The 23,272-nt window shown below is 32.5% G+C and overlaps 1 protein-coding gene across 1 annotated transcript; it reads right to left on the reverse strand.

The window, feature by feature from the left end:
• Positions 1 to 8,528: 8,528 nt before the first annotated feature.
• LOC134279203 (uncharacterized) lies at positions 8,529 to 11,912 on the reverse strand (the record flags this gene model as incomplete). The annotated part of the gene is made up of 3 exons (XM_062761553.1): positions 8,529 to 8,807; positions 9,076 to 9,371; positions 11,264 to 11,912. Coding segments are annotated over 3 exons (1,224 nt in total), but the record flags the coding sequence as incomplete, so codon positions are not given.
• Between the last annotated feature and the right edge of the window lie 11,360 nt (positions 11,913 to 23,272).

The raw sequence follows: 23,272 nt of genomic DNA on the forward strand, positions 1-23,272 counted from the left end.
AATATAAGTATAAATACCCAAGATATCGTTTACTTTAGATTTTAAACATATTAGATATGATAAAAAGAAGGCACCCATTCTCTATCCACCTTGAATAAAGGTCTCTCCCGAAACAGATGATTTGTGTTTTAATGGTCGCCATGCTAATTTTTGGAAAGGATATTCTTATCCACCCATTCTGTTGCCGAGATATGACCATTTCTAACAAATGAACTGTTCTTGTCATAAAACTTAACTCACATGGAAAGAAATATAAAACTCAGAAAAAGCTTTCAACTTTTGTGACAGAACGCTACGGAGGGGGTCACGTGACCGCCAATATCACATGATTCACGCATGCGCAGAACGGTGGTTGATGTGCATTAAAATCGGGGAGGATTAATTTAAAATATAATTAACATTAAAACCAAATATTGCTTCTTTTATGAAAGTTATATTTTATTCAATTAGTTCGTGAACTTTTTGATCACCCCTCGTATACATGTATTTCATGCTTGATTTCAGTATGCATATATGTAAGATAAAAAAAAAGTATTTTGTCAAAAGTATATTTAAATATTTCATTTTCTTTTAGCTTTCATGCATTATAATAACTTTCTGAGTTCCATCGTATGCCAATCTTTGGGAAGAGGAGCCATTTTTCCATGTTTAATGACTTTCACACTTGGATTGATTAATAATGATGTATATTATTGCATAACTCCAGTGATGGACACAAACTAGCTAACAAACTTGCATTGATTAATAACGGTGGATATATTCTTGGATAACTTCAGTGATGGACACAAACTAGCTAACAAACTTGGAGTAATAACGGTGGATATATTCTTGGATATATAACTCTAGTGATGGACACAAACTTAAGCTAACAAACTTGGATTGATTAATTACGATGGATATATTCTTGGATAACTCCAGTGATGGACACAAACTACTAGCTAACAAATTTGGATTGATTCATAACGGTGGATATATTCTTGGATAACTCCAGTGATGGACACAAACTAGCTAACAATCTTGGATTGATTCATAACGGTGGATATATTCTTGGATAACTGATGTGATGGACACAAACTGATAGCAAACAAACTTGGATTGATTAATGATGGATATTCTTGGCAAACTGATGTGATGGACACAAAGTAGCAATTATTTTTGTGAGAAACAGTGGAAAAGTTCTACATTTAATCAACATTGATTGACCAATTAATGCAATTACAAAATAATCTTTTAAGAATTATAAAATGTGTGCGAGTAATATGTCAGATATCTTATTAAAGGGAGACTACTTAAGCAGGCCACTGTTTGAGAAACATATATACTGCTCATGTAACATTTTGTAGAGCTCAAATCCCAAAAAATATTAATGCTTGAAACATTATGTATTTATAGTGATAACATCATGCAATATTTAATTTTTTTTCTTTCATAATTTCTTAAAGTTTTTCATTAAGACACATTTATTATATATAAACTATATATTGTTGGGAGAGGGTGAGATTACTGGTGCTTGCAGCACTCCCAGGTTTTGTCAATTGAAATAAAATTTAACTAATGGTATTATTTTTGATTGAGGTTATCAGCACATTCAGAGAAAGTTTTCATGTTATTTTTTTTTTTTTTTGGAGATTTGGATTCTCCCATTACAAAGTTAGTTTATTTTGATCTTTATTTTTTTTGTCAGCTAATGAAAATTATTTGCCTTTGTTAGTAAAAAACTTCTGAGATACAAATTATTAAATGTCACAAAGATGGAAACACATGATCGACTGTTTTACAGACTTTTTATTCATTGATGAAGGATAAGAGAGGGTGTTCTAGTGTTAGAGGATTATGAAAAGAAATGAGCAATTTGATGGCTAACAAGGCAAAGTATTTTTACATTCACATTTTTAGCTCACCTCAACAAAGTTGGGGGGAGCTTATGTGATACCGTCGGCGTCCCAGGTTAAGGTTAAGTTTTTTGGAGCAGTTTTCGTTTTAATTATATCTGTGTCCTATATTGATTAGACATGCATGGAAGATGGATTTAGTGTGTTTCATTGTACCAGGCAAAGATTCAGATGCTGCAATTTCAACAAATGAATGACCAGGTTAATGTTTTTGGAGCAGGTTAACATTTTTGGTGCAGTTTTTGGTGTAGGTTTCATTTCCAAGTAACTATAAGCCCTATGTTGACCAAACTTGCATGGATGATACATCTAAGGATGCATACTACCGGGCTTGCTTCGGATGCTGAATCTGACCTACATTTTCCGGTTGAGTGAACAGGTTAAAGTTTTTGGTGCACTGGTTTCATTTCCAAGTAACTATAAGCCCTATGTTGACCAAACTTGCATGGATGATACATCTAAGGATGCATACTTCCGGGCTTGCATCGGATGCTGAATCTGACCTACATTTTCCGGTTGAGTGAACAGGTTAAAGTTTTTGGTGCAGGTTTCATTTCCAAGTAACTATAAGTCCTATGTTGACCAAACATGCATGGATGATACATCTAAGGATGCATACTACCGGGCTTGCTTCAGATGCTGAATCTGACCTACATTTTCCAGTTGAGCGAACAGGTTAATGTTTTGATGCAGGTTTCATTTCCAAGTAATTATAAGCCCTATGTCTATCTAACTTGCATGGATGATACATCTAAGGATGCACACTACCAGGCTTGCTTCGGATGCTGAATCTGACCTACATTTTCCGGTTGAGTGAACAGGTAAAAGTTTTTGGTGCAGGTTTCATTTCCAAAGAACTATGAGTTCTTTAATGACCAATCTTGCATGGATGATACATCTAAGGATGCATACTACCAGGCTAGCTTCGGATGCTGAATCTGACCTACTTTTTGTGGATGAGTGAAAATGTTAGTTTTTGATGCATGTTTCATTTCGAATAAACTATGAGCCCTATAATGAGCAAACTTGCAGGGATGATACATCTAAGGATGCACACTAATGGACTAATTGCTTCGGATGCTGAATTCGACATACATTTTTAGGTCACCTGAGTAAACTCAGGTGACCTATTGCTATCTGTTTTTGTCCGTCGTCGTCTGTCGTGCGTTAACATTTGAACATTTTCAGCTTCTTCTCTGCAACCACTGAACCAATTTCAACCAAATTTGGCACAAAGCATCTATGGGTGAAGGGGAACAAAAATTGTGAATTTCATGATCCCTGCCCCCCTGGGGCCTGAGGGGTGGGGCCAAAACCACTAAAATTAATGCAATCTTTAAAAATCTTCTTCTTTACTCCTGGACATCAAGCAGTCAAACTGTTTGCATGATTGTAAATCAGCAATGAGTCCTCTACCAAAATTGTGAAATTCATGGCCCTGGGGTCAGGGGTTCTAGTGCTAGGGCGGGGCTAAATAAGTAGGTAGTGAAAATGCATTATTTCTTTGAAAATCTTCTTCTCTGCTCCTGGGTATTAAATAAACCAACTAAGTACATAGTTATGATGAGCAAGAGTGCCTCTACCAAAATTGTGAATTTCATGGCCCCAGGGTCAGGGGTTCTGGTGTTAGGGCGGGGCTCTATTGATTATATAGTGAAAATACATGAATTCTTTGAAAATCTTCTCCTCTGCTCCTGGGTATTAAATAAACTAACTAAGTACATAGTTATGATGAGCAAGAGTGCCTCTACCAAAATTGTGAATTTATGGCCCCAGGGTCAGGGGTTCTTGTTTTAGGGTGGGGCTCAAATGATTATATAGTGAAATGCATGAATTCTTTGAACATCTTATCCTTTCCCTCTGGTTAATATACTAATGATCTAATTACATATTTAAGGCCAGAATTTATTTTATTTTCAGTTTTACAAACCCTCCGCTCAAGGTTTTGAATTTTCAGAAAAAAATTTTCTTTCCGATGTTAAATTTGAGTCGGGATCGAGATTTCAAATTTACGAACTCGCACTTCTGGTTTTAAGATGAAACAGCGGGTAAATAAAGCTAGATCTGAGAAGATAGCTTGGTTTAGTGTAAAATTCATCGATACGAGTGCCATTCAAAACGTTTCACCCAATCAAAGGACAAATAAAATGCTGACGACTTTGTTGCACAATGACGTGCTGGTGAGATAATTATGTATTCGTTTCAAAAGTATCTGTCTGTAAATTATTTTCTCCCCAAGGTTTTAAACTGCCCGTGGTAGCTATAGATTGCATATTGCCAGCGACATTGTTTAGGTCTCTGTTATAGCTTACAGTCTAAGCATCATTCTTTAGAAAAGGGTTGCTTATGTATCAGATGTAATGAATAAAACTATGGGAGAAGTTAAGTCCATTTGAGGAAGAAATAAACAATAACCTGTAGAAATAAAAAAATTCAACTATTAAAAGGCAAGAATATACAAATATATACAGGCATGTAGTATCATTTGTATCAGCCAGAAAAAATTATTTTACACAGGTCCAGGAAAATACACTTACACTTAATTGAAAAAATGTTCATCCTACTCCCCAATACTCCCTGTCTGTTTTATGATAGGAATTATAATTTTAGGCATCAAGTAAATTTTAGAACAATGTCTACACATTCACCTAACACATATTTAAAAAATGAAGATATATTGAAAGACTTTTAAAGAATTGATTTTTTAAAATATATTTTGACCAACATCACAAAATTTATATAACTGGCCCAAACTGGCAGATGATGAAATAAGCAATTAAATGTTCTACTTTCCTATTTGTAAGCATTATGTGTCCAGTGGTAAGGAGCCTATTAGAATAGCATAGAAAAAGAATGAACAAATGTTAATAATTGATTTATCAAAAAAAAAATTTTATTTCCTTCTCCTTTGGGACTTTTTTATTCCCATGTTAATAACTAAACCTAAACAAAAAAAAAATGCTGGCCTTATAATGAAGAAAGGGGTCTCTTTCAAAATAGATAATTTCAGGGCTGCTGGGTCAGGGGTACCAGGGGGGTACTTTGACTAAAAATAAATTAATGCTTTGAGATCTGCCCTTTGATAAGCAATGGTGCCTAATTCAAAATTTGTGAATTTCATGGCTTTTGGATAAAAACACGAACCAAATGCAATCGCTGGAATGTTACATGATACTCAGGTGACCTATAAGGCCCGTGGGCCTCTTGTTCAGATAATAGACAAGGTAAAAGTTATGGTTGCAGGTCTATTACCAAAAACTATAAGGCTATAATATATAACATTATAAACCAAACTTGCACAAATGCTGCATCAAGAGATGAAAACTCTCAAATTTGCTTCAGATGCTGGATTTTCATTACATTTTCATGAAGAAGAACTAGTTTAAATTTTTTATGTAGGTCTATTTCAAAGTATCAGATCAAAATTCCTTAAATATTTTCATTTTTGGAATGTATACTTTTTGTTGGTTAATTGTGTGACTTTGCCTTACTTAAAGTCATATACGCTATATGAACGCCGAATTTTGTGTGAAACAAAATGATTAATGATTTAAAACACATGAAGTGTAATGGAAAATAATACTTTCCACAAAATTGTACTATAGATGTCGTTGTAATAACAAAACAATTAAACAATATCTAGGAATTAAGAACTCAGTCTTTTCATGAATATTGATGAAGGAAGTGCGTAAACAGTAGGCCTATATATAGAAACACATGTCCACGGGAAATCACAGTCAACGAGGTATGTTGCATTTTGACAACAATTATTAATATAAGGTTAATATGCGTCATAACAGAGAATATATGGTTGATACTGAATACATTAAAAGATAAGTACCATTAAGTAAGATGCTTGCCATCCACGTCAAAAGTGAGTAGTATCTCAAACGGCCTACCTTGTTTTCTTTACGTAGCGACGGCGTCACGTGATGGATTTATTTAAAAATAGCTATTTTTCTTTCCTTGCAGGATAATAAAAAATTATAATTTGATAACTTTGTAACACGTTTAATTTTAATGGTGTAATTTACAGTATTTTCGTAACTTTTGTTGATAAACAAATTATAACAATTTCCAATCGTATTTTAACTGGCGCAAGTTATAGCGTGTATAATTTTTAAGACAACATTCGTTGAGGTGAGCTCTGTAATCTCTGATTACCTATGTTTATAACCTCCCCTTCCCTGCTTGAAAAGTGGGAGGGTACCTACTATATAGTGATCAGGATGTACTTCTGTCTGTTACACTTTGGGGTACCCATCTCTTATCTGCAACTCACTGAACTCACTAAATGATAAACCCAAAATATAAGCCTTAGATCAAAAAGTAAAATAGAAGGTGCACAATGGCATTATGTATCAAAGAATCTGTGAAAGTATCATTAAATTTTATTCAGTGGTATAAGAGGAGTTGCGGATAAGAGATGGATACCCAAAGTGTAACGGACGGACATCCCGATCACTATACCCTCCCACTTTTCAAGTAGGGGGGTATAAAATTGAAAAAGAGTGGGGGCAATACCTGGGGCATCCCCCAAGTACCTGTGGATTTATGAGATATTTATGTTGTACGATAATCTACAGCACATTTCAAGCCTCAAACTGTCTTACTTGCAGCCAAAATAATTTTTCTAATTTGTCTGGATAAAAAGAAATAAAAGAAATTCAATAATACAGATTCATATGCATTTATTATACCCCCCGCTTGAAAAGTGGGGGTATATAGTAATCGGTATTTCCGTCCGTCCGTCCGTCCGTCCGTCTGTACGTCCGTCCGTCCGTCCGTCTGTCCGTCCGTCTGTTACGCTTTGGGGTACCCATCTCTTATCCGCAACTCCTCTCATACCACTGAATGAAATTTGATGAAACTTTCACAGAATCTTTATTACATACTGCCATTGTGCACCTCCTATTTTATTAATATATAGATTGACAATGTGACCTCATGTAATTGCATGGAATTTTTATTACTAATTGACCAAGCAAGTTAAAGAGACATAGACAAAAAAGTTTTAAATTGAACTTCATGTACTAAATGGAGTACTAGAAGGATTGATTGTATGTTGTTTAACATCCCTCTAGAGAAATTTTCACTCATATGGAGATGGCACCACTTGCCTGTGGAGAGTTGCAAATTTTGACCTATACTTGGGTCATTGAGCGGTACCTGCGTCCCACAGTGGGATTAGTACTACAGAAGGAAAACCACAGTAAAGTTTTATAGAAATTCATTTAAAATATTTTTATACAAAATTTTAAGTAATTTTTGTTTCCAATTAATTGAAACCCACAAATGTAAAATATATAAATACATGTTTATATAACAAATAACTTAAAACACTTTGTGTCAAAAGAGTGCATATAATTCAATACTGATCAATATTATTAATCAATTATGCATTTCATCAATGGTAAATTTGTACATCTTTAATGATGGATACAAACTGCTAAGATTAAAGGCATCTAGAAACATGAGAAATGAACAAGAAATTAATAAAATTCACACAGTCACATGAGCAGTGACATGACAAATTAAACAGAAAGTTCATCACTTTGGGTTTTCCTGTTCAAGCATTCAATGAAATACATATCAAAACTATTATATCAATGTATCACAGAAAGAAAAATATTTGAACAAAATGTGTTTGTGAATCACTGATGTCCTTCCATGGAACCATTGTAATTAAGGTTTAAGTTTTTCAAAGCAGGTCAAATGTCAAGGTCATGAAGTAAAACTTGAGGTACTGTGAGCAATGAGCTCACTAAATGATACCCCCCGCCTCCCATATGGTTTTAACTGGTGAAAAAGTCCATGTTTTCCTGTGGCCGGGAAACCCAAAATATGTGTCGGATCAAAAAATAAAATAAGAGGTGCACAATGGCAATGTGTAATAAAGATTCTGTGAAAGTCTCATCAAATTTCATTCATTGGTATAAGAGGAGTTGCGGAAAAGAGATGGGTACCCCAAAGCGTAACAGACGGACGGACGGAAATACCGATTACTATATACCCTCCCGCTTTTCAAGCGGGGGGTATAAAAAAATGTTACTCAGAGAAAAGAAAAATTATTACAAGGAATATACAGGTGAAATACAAAAAATTGAGTATTACCCATTCTAAAGTTTTTTTTTTTTTTTTTTTTTTTAAAACAGAAAATGGTACCCAAAGAAAGGTTGTCACAACGTATGCATATGGGAAATGTAAAAGTCATAGCATCAAATGTTCAAAAGTCAGAACAAAGTTAAAATTTTGTTTAAGTGTTTCCAAAATAAATAAAACTCCAAGGTTAAGGTTATGCAATAAAAAAACGTTGGTATCCGAAGAAAGTTGGTCTTGTCACAAGGAATACACATGAAATATTTAAACCCTAGGACCAAGCATTCAAAAGTTAAATTAACATTTTTGTGGAAAACAGACACCAAAATCTATACAAGTATTCCCCAAAACCTCCAATTATATAATCATATTATAAAAAATAATAACCCAAACCTTCAAATGCTAGTAAATGCTGCCTGCATTCCTAGAAGTATATATTTAGGAGTTTCAATCACTTATAATGATAAGTTACTTCTTGTCCCACCTCAGTGAACACATTTAATTGATTTTGAATCCACGATCTGTAAAAAAGGCTTATCAAATTCCATATATATTATCTGCAGTGACAAATTTTCTGAGATCAGGGTACTGCTTCATCACACAAGCAGATTGGTTGCCATAGTGATCTAATCTACTAATACTGCGGAAAACTTCATATTTGTTGTCCTTCAAGTTCTTAGTCACTGTTCCCTCGTATTGTGCATAGTTTGAAAGTGTTTCCATGGTGATTTGGTAATGTGCAACATCTACATTTATTTCTGAACTAAAGTTGGCCACTCTCTGATCAGCATCCACCGTTTTCATAAATTTCAAAACCTGAAATAGAAGACCATATGATTATAATCAAAGGTCATAAAGTGACTTGAACGAAGCTTAAGAACTTGTACTTTGCAAACACATTTTTAATAAGCATCATTTTTTCTAGAGACCACCTACTGGAAATGTTTAAACTTTCTTTCATTGAGGTTGTTTGAATCAAATAAAAATATTTAATTGATAGGTTTTAGAATGCTAGTCAATATTTTTTCTCAATATTATCATAATTTGTGATGCCATATTCAAATATTTTATCATGATTCCTTACCTTTTCATTAGAACTTATTAAATTTGCAGATTTTATTTTATGAATTGACAGCTCATGACAAGACTCCCTCAATGGCAGAGTTAGATCATTGATATGTCTGAGAAGTTGGTTCGCCATGATTTTTATATTATCACTGTTTGGGTCCACCTTACTTTGCACTAAACATGAACACCAATGTAGGTCAATATGAGCAGACGCACAATTCCGATTGGCTGGAATCTCCTGAAGGAGGCTGATTCCTCTGCTTGGTGTGACAGGTTTATACAACCTTGACGAATCAAGGACATCCCTTAGTGTTTCATAGGGTATATTCGATTAAGCGACACGGGTTACACGAGTCACTAGAGTTGTAAATAAAACAACCTATCTTCGACACGGGTGATCAACCCGTGTTACGCGAGTATACTCCTCAGTTTACCTGGAGTAACAGGTGAAAGAAATAGCGGGAAGTGAAGACGCATTGTTAATCCGAAAACTGTTTCTGCATAAATTTGTCAGTGTTTGTATTAGAAATTTACAACGTCAATGAAAAAAGTCTGCATTATAATTTTGATATCCCTCTCCTTTTTTTTTTTTTTTTTTTTTTTTAGTTTTTAGGTCAACCTCTTAAAATTACGGCTGTGTTATCATTGGCAGTTTTTAATTTTTTTATTTTTAAATAAAGTTTATTTTTTTTTTTTTTTAAATCTGCCTATAATTATTGCCCGAACCTCTGGGGCCCGTTTTACAAAAGAACGTACGACTAAAACCAAAAACTTATGTTGATTATACATTTTTGAAAATTAACCTTTTTGGAAATTGTTACCATAGAAACATTCTAAATTCTTTTCAAGAAGAATAGAATCGCAGAATCAATTTTGGTCTTAGGTGTAAGTTCTTTAGTAAAACGGGCCCCTTGATTACAAAAATGTCTAATAGATGCATATTGATTCACTAAAATTATTTTCATAGATTTAACAATCGCAGCATAGATATCTCGTGTTAATTACCTTATGAAGTTAAATTATTATTATTAATAATTCAGTTTTAACATAATTGCAGGATCAAATGTGAGAGCAATTTCAGTTACATACATGTATTACAATGTAATCTTATAAATATGGAGGTCGGGTTCCCATAACCAACCGGTTCTTTGTTTACAATACATGTTATAAGTATATAGAAATTACCTTTTCAGCCTTTAATTACAATCGTAATAATTATTGAACAATTGAACATGAAAAACACATACTCTCAAGTTTTCTTTCTTTTTTTTTTTGTAAAAGTATATGTCTCTCACATCCTATGACTAACACTATGTTAATGAAAAATGTCAGCTATGGTACTTTTCTGACCAATAATTATAACCCGTGCAAAATTTTACCGGGGGGGGGGGGGGAGGGGATACAGGCACGTAACAGCTGGTGGAAGCGCTCCCCACACTTTTTTTTCCAAACATCTCTTTCCTTTTAAAAAGTCTTCATTGAAAGACCACCGATTGCTTCCTCCCCCTTTTTGTTACAGTAAAGCCAAGCAAGGCTGAAGTCGTATCGTATGAATAAAATTTGGTACTGAAGGAAGTGGAACCTACATCCTCTTCCTCCAGCTATATAGAAGTGTCGTTTTTTTTTCTCTGGCTTGCCCCCCCCCCTTCAAAAACGATGGTTCGTCACTATTATATTTAAAACTATTTCCATGTATGTATGTGAAGACATTCTTATTCTACTTTTTTATTTTAATAAGAGGAGGTATTGACTTATTAAATAATATTGCAAGGATAAATCATCTATAAAATACATGTTGTATCCACAGGCACCTGACGTTACGTGTGTACTTATTTTTCGTTTAATAAAAAATACTATACCCATACTATACCCATACCTAATATATATTTTTTTATTAAAAGAAAAATAAGTAACGACAGGTTCCTGTGGTTGTATCTGTAATAAATAAATTTTGTTGAACAATTATTTCAGCTTTGATGTCTTGTGTTAAATTATCTGCTATTCTTTATTTGATAATTGGATATTGTTTGTAAATCAATTGTTTGTCCTGTTCAAACCCGATATACAGGGAATATACTGTTTTCCCCGCGATATTTATACAAACACTAAACAACACGAGATGTTTTATTTAGATGACTAGAGTTCAATCAATGAGCATGCGCATATTTAACACTAGTGCTACACGGGTTGTCTTAATCGAATACACTCATAGACATCAAATGGTGTCGTCAATCGATTAGCGTTTTTTGACAGAAGTTTAATTAAATGAGGATGTTTGAATTTAAATCGATGAGGAAAATGCAGACTCATGAAGGGGAGCCTCTCTTCCATTTTCCCTTGTAACGTACGCCGGATTCTTCCATACCTAGCACCGTGGTCCCCCATCACAATCAATAGAGTATTGTCCAGAAATCCCAACTTGCTGAAAACTTTCAAAGAATTCACAAAATCCACATCTAAATATTCTCCCGGGTTATTATCCCAATGAGTCAATTCGGCCAAAAATGTTAAGGAAAATTTGGAAACATTCTGATATTTCACGTAGAAGTCTTTAAGGTATTCTAATAAAAATTGATGATGAGGTGTACCACCTGTGCAATATCTCTTACTCCGTTCTCGGAGTTCGGAGTCCCAGATGGCCTGCCAAAATGGCCTCATATAATGGTCCACGGGGGATTCCTTAAAACCATTTAATCTAAGGTTGAAAGCACTAATTGAGGGTTCATCCTCGGCAAACATGGTGACATATCCCTTCTTCTTAAACTCCTTCCAGATCATAGGATAGATGTCCACATAATAAGCATCTTCCTGGCTCTTTCTAACTTCAGGTAACTCTAGTTCTGTTTTACCTACAAGAAGCAAATAACATTCATGTTAGTACACACTTTATTGATGTAAACGATAATTACATGTTTCAAGAATATAATAATGTTTAATTTTTAAGAAATTTGAATGCTTGATGAAAACCCTTAAAAGCTTAGCCATTTGAAGAGTACAATTTTCAATGAAACTTTATTATAAAAATGTTGGAGAATGTAGAGTTTTTCAAAAAGTGGGTACTAGATGCCCATTTTTCAATTATATACCTTAGATTCTCCGAAATTCCCTAATGAAATTAATTAGATAATATTAATTAATTAGGGAATTTCGAAAAGCGGGCCATAGCGAAAAGTTACGGGGTTCGGTTTTTCGCTTCTAGGTCCTTTACGGTACAAGATGGAGACGTTTAAATAATTTTATCGTAAAGAACATAAAATTTCAAGCAGGACTGAATATTTTTATTATTATTTTCATTTAAGTATACTTAATTATGTAATTTTATCTTTAATTAGTTTCAATTAATGTATTCTTTCATTTAAGAACAAAATCTTTTAATTTAAATGAAACTTTATTATAAAAATGTTGGAGAATGTAGAGTTTTTCAAAAAGTGGGTACTAGATGCCCATTTTTCAATTATATACCTTAGATTCTCCGAAATTCCCTAATGAAATTAATTAAATAATATTAATTAATTAGGGAATTTCGAAAAGCGGGCCATAGCGAAAAGTTAAGGGGTTCGGTTTTTCGCTTCTAGGTCCTTTACGGTACAAGATGGAGACGTTTAAAGAACATTAATTTTCAAGCAGGATTGATTATTTTTATTATTATTTTTATTGACGTATACTTAATTATGTAATTTTAACTTTAATTAGTTTCAATTAATGTATTCTTTCATTTAAGAACTAAATCTTTTAATTTAAATGAAACTTTATTATAAAAATGTTGGAGAATGTAGAGTTTTTCAAAAAGTGGGTACTAGATGCCCATTTTTTGATTATATACCTTAGATTCTCTAAAAATCCCTAATGAAATTAATTAATTAATATTAATTAATTAAGGAATTTCGAAAAGCGCGCTCTGGCGGAGGGTTACAGGGGTTCGGTTTTTCTCTTCTAGGTCCTTTAAAGCGTGTGGTAGAGATGTGAAAATAATTTTATCGTAAAGAACATTAAATTTCAGGCATGATTGACTATTTTGTATTTTTATTAGAGGGCCTTAAAAGAACTGACAAGCGAAAGAGCAATAAATGATAATAAAAGACGACAGGGGGTAGGTTTGCTATTTCAGCAACTGTGCTTTAAAAAACACACCTATACACACAATTCATATCTTAAAATCTTGTTATATAATTGTTCTACAAGATGAAAATAAATTTTAAAGGTTTCCAAAGCTCTCCTTGGCGAGAAATTAGGTTTTATTTAATTATTTAAGGAATTTCGCAAAGCGCGATCTAGCGGATGCTTTAGGGGGGGGGGGGGGGGGGGAGATGATTTCGCTTCTAGGTCCTATACGGAATCAGATACAGATGTGAAAATAATTTTATCGTAAAGAGCATTAAATTTCAAGCAGGATTAAATCTTCTTTATCTTTATTAAAGCGCTTTAAAAGAACTAAGAAGCGATGGAGCAATAAATAATAATAAAAGACGGCAGGGGGTCGGTTTGGTATTTCGGCCGCTGGTTTTTAAATAATGCAGGTATACACTCGATTTGTATTTTAAAATGTTGTTAAATAATTGTTCTACAAGATGAAAATGTATTTTAAAGGTTTCCGTTTCTCACCTTGTCGAGAAATTAGGTTTTATTTTATTAATTAGGGAAATTCGCAAAGCGCGCTCTAGCTGATGATACGACGGGTTCGGTTTTTCGCTTCTAGGTCCTTAACGGTATAAGATAGAGATGTGAAAATAATTTTATCGTACAGAACATTAAATTTCAAGCAGGAATAAATATTTTTTATCTTTATTAACTCGCCTTAGAAGAACTGACAAGCTAAAGAGAAATAAATGATAATAAAATACGGAAAGGGGTTGGTTTGGTATTTCGGCCACTGGCCTTTCAAAAAAGCCGCTATGCACACGATTTATATCTCAAAATGTTGCTGAATAATTGTTCTACAAGATAAAAATATATTTCAAAGGTTTCCGAAGCTCTCCTGGTCGAGAAATTAGGTTTTATTTAATTAGTTTTGGAATTTCGTAAATCGCGCTCTAGCGGATGATACGGCGGGTTCGGTTTTTCGCTTCTATTTCCTTAACAGTATAAGATAAAGATGTGAAAATAATTTTATCGTAAAGAGCATTAAATTTCAAGCAGGATTAAATCTTTTTAATCTTTATTAAATCGCTTTAAAAGAACTGACAAGCGAAAGAGCAATAAATGATAATAAAATACGGAAAGGGGTAGGGTTGCTATTTCGGCCACTGGCCTTTAAAAAATGCTGCTATACACACGATTTATATCTCAAAATGTTGTTGAATAATTGTTCTACATGATGAAAATATATTTCAAAGGTTTTCAAAGCTCTCCTGGTCGAGAAAATAGGTTTTATTTAATTATTTTTGGAATTTCGTAAATCGCGCTCTAGCGGACGATACGGCGGGTTCGGTTTTTCGCTTCTAGGTCCTATACGGAATCAGATAGAGATGTGAAAATAATTTTATCGTAAAGAGCATTAAATTGCAAGCAGGATTAAATATTTTTAATCTTTAATAGATCGCCTTAGAAGAACTGACAAGCGAAAGAGCAATAAATGATAATAAAATACGGTAGGGGGTAGGGTTGGTATTTCGGCCACTGGCCTTTTAAAAATGCCGCTATACACACGTTTTATATCTAAAAATGTTGCTGAATAATTGTTCCACAAGATAAAAATATCTTTTAAAGGTTTCCGAAGCTCTCCTGGTCGAGAAAATAGGTTTTATTTAATTATTTTTGGAATTTCGTAAATCGCGCTCTAACGGATGATACGGCGGGTTCGGTTTTTCGCTTCTAGGTCCTTAACGGTATAAGATAGAGATGTGAAAATAATTTTATCGTAAAGAGCATTAAATTTCAAGCAGGAATGAATATTTTTAATCTTTATTAGATTGCCTTAAAAGAACTGACAAGCGAAAGAGCAATAAATGATAATAAAATACGGAAAGGGGTAGGGTTGCTATTTCGGCCACTGGCCTTTATAAAATAGCGGTTTACATACGATTTATATCTCAAAATGTTGCTGAATAATTGTTCTACAAGATAAAAATATATTTCAAAGGTTTCCGAAGTTCTCCTGGTCGAGAAATTAGGTTTTATTTAATTATTTAGCTAAATTCGTAAATCGCGCTCTAGAGGAGGCTTATGGGGGTTCGGTTTTTCTCTTTTAGGTCCTTAACGGTATAAGATAGAGATGTGAAAATAATTTTATCGTAAAGAGCATTAAATTTCAAGCAGGATTAAATATTTCTTATCTTTACTAGATCGCCTTAGAAGAACTGACAAGCGAAAGAGCAATAAATGATAATAAAATACAGCAGGGGGTAGGGTTGGTATTTCGGCCACTGGCCTTTAAAAAATGCTGCTATACACACGATTTATATCTCAAAATGTTGCTGAATAATTGTTCTACAAGATGAAAATATAGTTTAAAGGTTTCCGAAGCTCTCCTGGTCGAGAAATTAGGTTTTATTTAATTATTTAGCTAAATTCGTAAATCGCGATCTAGCGGAGGCTTATGGGGGTTCGGTTTTTCGCTTCTAGGTCCTATACGGAATCAGATAGAGATGTGAAAATAATTTCATTGTAAAGAGCATTTAATTTCAAGCAGGATTAAATATTTTTTATCTTTATCAACTCGCCTTAGAAGAACTGACACGCGAAAGGGCAATAAATGATAATAAAATACGACAGGGGGTAGAGTTGGTATTTCGGCCACTGGCCTTTTAAAAATACAGCTATACACACGATTTATATCTAAAAATGTTGCTGAATAATTGTTCTACAAGATGAAAATATATTTTAAAGGTTTCCGAAGCTCTCCTGGTCGAGAAATTAGGTTTTATTTAATTATTTAGCTAAATTCGTAAATCGCGCTCTAGCGGAGGCTTATGGGGGTTCGGTTTTTCGCTTCTAGGTCCTATAGGGAATCAGATAGAGATGTGAAAATAATTTATCGTAAAGAGCATTAAATTTCAAGCAGGATTAAATAATTTTTATCTTTATTAAATCGCTTTAAAAGAACTGACAAGCGAAAGAGCAATAAATGATAATAAAATAGGGAAAGGGGTAGGGTTGCTATTTCGGCCACTGGCCTTTCAAAAATGCCGCTATACACACGATTTATATCTCAAAATGTTGCTGAATAATTGTTCTAAAATATGAAATTATATTATAAAGATTTTTGAAGCTCTGCTCGTCGAGAAATTAGGTTTTATTTAATTATTTAGCTAAATTCGTAAATCGCGCTCTAGCGGAGGCTTATGGGGGTTCGGTTTTTCGCTTCTAGGTCCTATACGGAATCAGAAAGAGATGTGAAAATAATTTTATTGTAAAGAGCATTTAATTTCAAGCAGGATTAAATATTTTTTATCTTTATTAACTCGCCTTAGAAGAACTGACAAGCGAAAGGGCAATAAATGATAATAAAATACGACAGGGGGTAGGGTTGGTATTTCGGCCACTGGCCTTTTAAAAATGCCGCTATACACACATTTTATATCTAAAAATGTTGCTGAATAATTGTTCTACAAGATGAAAATATAGTTTAAAGGTTTCCGAAGCTCTTCTGGTCGAGAAATTAGGTTTTATTTAATTATTTAGCTAAATTCGTAAATCGCGCTCTAGCGGAGGCTTATGGGGGTTCGGTTTTTCGCTTCTAGGTCCTATACGGAATCAGAAAGAGATGTGAAAATAATTTTATTGTAAAGAGCATTTAATTTCAAGCAGGATTAAATATTTTTTATCTTTATTAACTCGCCTTAGAAGAACTGACAAGCGAAAGGGCAATAAATGATAATAAAATACGACAGGGGGTAGGGTTGGTATTTCGGCCACTGGCCTTTCAAAAATGCCGCTATACACACGTTTTATATCTAAAAATGTTGCTGAATAATTGTTCTACAAGATAAAAATATCTTTTAAAGGTTTCCGAAGCTCTCCTGGTCGAGAAATTAGGTTTTATTTAATTATTTAGCTAAATTCGTAAATCGCGCTCTGGCGGAGGCTTATGGGGGGTCGATTTTTCGCTTCTAGCTCCTATAGGGAATCAGATAGAGATGTGAAAATAATTTTATCGTCAAGAGCATTAAATTTCAAGCAGGATTAATTAATTTTTATCTTTATTAAATCGCTTTTAAAGAACTGACAAGCGAAAGAGCAATAAATTATAATAAAATGCGGAAAGGGGTAGGGTTGCTATTTCGGCCACTGGCCTTTCAAAAATGCCGCTATACACACGATTTATATCTTCAAATATTGCTTAATAATTGTTCTACAAGATTAAAATATATTTTAAAGGTTTTCGAAGCTCTCCTGGTCGAGAAATTAGGTTTTATTTAATTAGTTTTGGAATTTCGTAAATCGCGCTCTAGCGGATGATACGGCGGGTTCGGTTTTTCGCTTCTAGGTCCTTAACGGTATAAGATAGAGATGTGAAAATAATTTTATCGTATAGAGCATTAAATTTCAAGCAGGATTAAATCTTTTTTATCTTTATCAAAGCGCCTTAAGAGAACTGAGAAGCGATAGAGCAATAAATAATAATAAAAGACGGCAGGGGGTAGGGTTGGTATTTCGGCTGCTGGGCTTTTAAAAGTGCAGCTATACACACGATTTATATCTCAAACTGTTGCTGAATAATTGTTCTACAAGATGAAAATACATTTAAAAGGTTTTCGAAGCTCTCCTGGTCGAAATATTAGGTTTTATTTAATTATTTTTGGATGAAAAGAACTGAGAAGCAATACGGCAATAAATTATAATAAAAAACAGGAGGGGGTAGGTTTGGTATTTTGGCCGCTGGGTTTTTAAAAATGCAGCTATACACACGATTTATATTTTGAAATGTTGCTAAATAATTGTACTACAAGATAAAGATGTACGAGGGTTGTCCCATAAAATCGTGGACAAAGCGTTTTTCTCTAAAAGTAATGGGCGCACTAAGCTGAAATTTTCAGTAAATGTTTATTCATCATATTTAAGTGAAACATAATGTTTTTGATAATATATATTCAAAAATAAAGATTTTATTCTGCTTGAATGTGCACAAGGTAAGGTCCTACGGCGCACGGTAAAAATAGCAAGGTTATATTAGAGAAGACATAAGAATTAATTCGTAAGAAAAGTTTTCAGTACATAAGATTAGGATGAAAATTATCCTAATTCCATTCCTTAATCAATTCTGTCGTCTTTTTAAAAATTTCAAGGCATTTGGTTAATTTTTGGCAGTTTCCCGAGCATTTGAAATGGGAAAGTAATAAACAGAACACACGAAAAATGGCGACTTTTTATGACGTTACGGCGCACCGGAGAGCAGTTCAGATAGATTAGGATGTTGTAATGACGCCTTAAGAGACTATAAATGAATACAGAAGAAAGAAAATGTGAAAAATATCACCAGATCTTTAGTATATAAATGAAATGAAAGTTTTCTTAGTGAAGTCTTCGTGATCGAGTCCCCAGATAGTACAAAACATATGGACAGACTGCCATTTGTTATAGCAAAGGACACTGTCACTGTCGACCGTCGATGTGAGATTCTCTTTTAGTTGAATGATGGTGAAAATACTGTCTGTAACTTGCTAATAAATATTCAGAAGATCGCATGAGTGTGCCTTATTGGTTTCTTAACTGGTTATAGATACTCACATATATAAATCAATAAAATTTCTAAATTTAAGTGGGGCTTATCCAACTTTAAGTTTAGCAAAGATGAAACTTGACGCTGTTTTAGACACTTTGACGTTATCATCCGTGCGCCGTAGGGCGATACAGTACATAACATAAAATATCACAATTTGATTACCTATGCATATATCTATTTGAAATTTGCTATGTATATTCATAATTTATCTACTAAAAAGTGGTGAAAATTTCAGAACGCAGTGATGATTATTTTTCAAACTAGACAACTTGTCCACGATTTTACGGGACAACCCTCGTATTTTAAAGGTTTCCGAAGCTCTTCTGGTCGAGAAAATAGGTTTTATTTAATTATTTAGGGAATATCGTAAAGCACGCTCTAGCTGAGGCTTACGTTGGGTCGGTTTTAGGCTTCTAGGTCCTATACGGTATTAGATAGGAATGTGAAAATAACGTTATCGTAAAGAGCATTTAATTTCAAGCAGGATTAAATCTTTTTTAATTTTTTTTAAAACACCTTAAAAGAACTGAGAAGCGAAAGAGCAATCAATAATAATAAAAGACGGCAGGGGGTAGGTTTGATATTTTGGCCGCTGGGTTTTTATAAATGCAACTATACACACAATTTCTATCTTAAAGTGTTGTTAAATAATTGTTCTACAAGATAAAAATATAGTTTAAAGGTTTCCGAAGCTCTCTTTGTCGAGAAATTAGGTTTAATTTAATTATTTAGGGAATTTCGCAAAGCGCGATCTAGCGGAGGCTTACGGGGGTTCGGTTTTTCGCTTCTGGGTCCTATAGGAAATAAGATAGAGATGTGAGAAGAATTTTATTGTAAAGAGCATTAAATTTCAAGTAGGATTGAATTTTTTTTTATCGTTTTTAAAGCACCTTGAAAGAACTGAGAAACGATAGAGCAATAAATAATTAATAACAAGGGTATGGGGTAAGGTTAGGGTTCCGATAACTGTGGCTTTAAAAATGCCGTTATTAACAAAATTTTTATCAGTAATTGTTGCTGAATAATTGTTCTACATGATAAAAATATATTTTAAAGGTTTCCGAAGCTTTCAACGGCAAGAAAATAGGTTTTATTTAATTAATTAAGTAAATTCGTTAAAAAAAATGCAGCTATATACGAGATTTATAAAGTCAATTGATTTCTTTTATTCTATGATTATTTATTTATGTATTAATTAATTAATTAATAAATTAATTAATTCATTTATTTATTTTTTTATTTATTTATTTATTTAGAACAATATTTAATGATAAAATTTTGATCGATTCGTATTTTCTTTCTTTTTTAAAATTTAATTCATAAATATATATTTTCAATTATAAATTTACGAGAGCAACTTATTCATTTTTCAAATCAAATCAATTTTTTTTTTCATTTATCATTTATCATTTATAAATTATATTTAGTCTAAGAATTTTAACATATTCCAGAAAAAAAAATCCAGGACTAATCCATCTATCAAATTGCACACCATTGTTCGCCTCGTATGATTGACAGGTCGCAAGCTTTTGATCTTTGAACAGGTAAATTTCATTGGTTAGTGACACCTGTCATACAGGTAAATTACCTGTACTGGACGTCAGTTAACATGCACTACTGAACCTGTCAATCAAATTTCACACCTTTGTTCGCCTTGTATGATTGACAGGTCGCAAGCTTTTGATCTATGAACAGGTAAATTCTATTGGTTGATAACACCTGTACAGTACAGGTAAATTACCTGTGCTAGACGTCAGTTAACATGCTCTACTGAACCTGTCAATCAAATTTCACACCTTTGTTCGCCTCGTATGATTGACAGGTCGCAAGCTTTTGATCTTCGAGGTAATTTACCTGTATGGTACAGGTGTCACTAACCAATGAAATTTACCTGTTCGAAGATCAAAATTTTGTGAACTGTCAATCAAACAACAGGTACACAAGTATAAATTTTGATTGACATGAATCTACGAATCATATTTTAATATTAGTATATAAAAATTTCATTAATTAATTTCATTTTTATTTACGAATACTTTATTGTGTTCTCTTTTTTTGTATTTGGGCCTCAAATCTTCAGTATAAATATATTTAAAATTATCTATCTTACAAAATTTGAAAACAAAATCAATTAATTTAGATAAAAAGTTTTCATAACACACTGATACCAAAAATAATACCATATCTTAATTTTTAGTGCGCTTTAGCCCCAATAAGGAGTTTTTTGGGAATGCATTAAAAAATTCTAGGTCCAAATTTAAAGTTTTGAGGGCATAAAAATCTTAAAAGATGTCTTATGATAAAAGTGATTACATATATTTCCTCGTCTCATTAAGACAAAGAAAATGATATAAAGCACATTAAGATAGCTCCACAAATAAAAATTTCATCCCTAAAAAGGAATTATTTCAATATGAAAATTAAGGTCAGATAAAAGCCCTAAAATGAAAAAAGGTTTCTGAGTTCAATTTTTTTTGTTTCTGACCCTATCTAAAAGTTGTATATATCATTTTTTTTCGTCTTTTCAAGACGAGAAAGAATATGTAATCAGGTTTTTTGTAGGATAGATAATAAAAATTTCATTCCCTAAACTCTTTCAATTTTGTGCGAAAAAATTCTAAGTCCAAATTTAAAAGTTTTGAGGGCATAAAAATCTTAAAAGATGTCTTATGATAAAAGTGATTTCATATTTTTCCTCGTCTCATTGAGACAAAGAAAATGATATAAGGCACATTAAGATAGCTCCACAAATAAAAATTTCATCCCTAAAAAGGAATCATTTCAATATGAAAATTAAAATTCAGATAAAAACCCTAAAATGAAAAAAAGGTTTCTGGGTTCAATTTTTTTATTTCAGACCCTATCTAAAAGTTGTATATATCATTTTTTTCGTCTTTTCAAGACGAGAAAGAATATGTAATCAGGTTTTTTGTAGGATAGATAATAAAAATTTCATCCCCTAAACTCTTTCAATTTTGTGCGAAAAAATTCTAAGTCCAAATTTAAAAGTTTTGAGGGCATAAAAATCTTAAAAGATGTCTTATGATAAAAGTGATTACATATTTTTCCTCGTCTCATTGAGACAAAGAAAATGATATAAAGCACATTAAGATAGCTCCACAAATAAAAATTTCATCCCTGAAAAGGAATTATTTTAATATGAAAATTAAAATTCAGATAAAAACCCTAAAATGAAAAAAAGGTTTCTGGGTTCAATTTTTTTATTTCTGACCCTATCTAAAAGTTGTATATATCATTTTTTTTTCGTCTTTTCAAGACGAGAAAGAATATGTAATCAGGTTTTTTGTAGGATAGATAATAAAAATTTCATCCCCTAAACTCTTTCAATTTTGTGCGAAAAAATTGTAAGTCCAAATTTAAAAGTTTTGAGGGCATAAAAATCTTAAAATATGTCTTATGATAAAAGTGATTACATATTTGTCCTCGTCTCATTGAGACAAAGAAAATGATATAAGGCACATTAAGATAGCTCCACAAATAAAAATTTCATCCCCAAAAAGGAATTATTTCAATGTGGAAATTAAGGTCACAAGAAGTTCCTTAAAATTAAAAGGGTTTTAGGGGTCAATTTTTTTGTTTGTAAATTATCCTATATTGATGTTCTATATATCATTTTTTTCGTCTTTTCAAGACGAGAAAGAATATGTAATCATATTTTCTGTAGAGTATATGATAAAAATTTCAGCCCCTAAACTCCTTTAATTTGGACTTAGAAAATTTTCAGTGCGCTATTGAAAATGCTTTTTGGGGCTGATTTCTATAATTTTCCAACTATATAGATATACTTTACATATGATGTTCATCTTAAAAAGCAGAAATTGATTATACAAAAGATAATATAAAATCTTTATTTAAAGGGAGGTTTAGACCCTATGAGCATTTTTTAGAGTGTGAAAAAATATTCTATTAAGTCTAATTTCAGAGTTTTAGGGGCATAAAAATCTTAAAAGATGTCTTATGATAAAAGTGATTACATATTCTTCCTCGTCACATTGAGACAAAGAAAATGATATAAGGCACATTAAGATAGCTCCACAAATAAAAATTTCATCCCCAAAAAGGAATTATTTCAATGTGAAAATTAAGGTCACAAGAAGTTCCTTAATATTAAAAAGGTTTTAGGGGTCAATTTTTTTGTTTGTTATCCTATATTGATGTTCTATATATCATTTTTTTTGTCTTTTCAAGACGAGAAAGAATATGTAATCAGATTTTCTGTAGAGTATATAATAAAAATTTCAGCCCCTAAACTCCTTTTAATTTGGACTTAGAAAATTTCTTTAAGTCCAAAATTACATGAAATAGCATTATTTAGTTTAATAAAATTTTCATTTTTTAAGATGCAAAAAATCTGATTAGATTTTCTTTTTCTTCTCAACGAGACAAAGAAAATGATATAAAAACATTTACCTAGCATAAAAAATAAAAGTTTAATACCCTTATGAGTATGTTTTTCATACGCGACAAAAATTTCAAAGTCCAAATAACTATTTAGTATATAAAATCTTTAATTTTTAAGATACAAACATTC

The sequence above is a fragment of the Saccostrea cucullata genome, unplaced genomic scaffold, assembly GCF_032062105.1.
Source record: "Saccostrea cucullata isolate Sc308-1 unplaced genomic scaffold, CSIRO_AGI_Scuc_v1 ctg6062, whole genome shotgun sequence".
NCBI classification, from domain to species: Eukaryota; Metazoa; Mollusca; class Bivalvia; order Ostreida; family Ostreidae; genus Saccostrea; species Saccostrea cuccullata.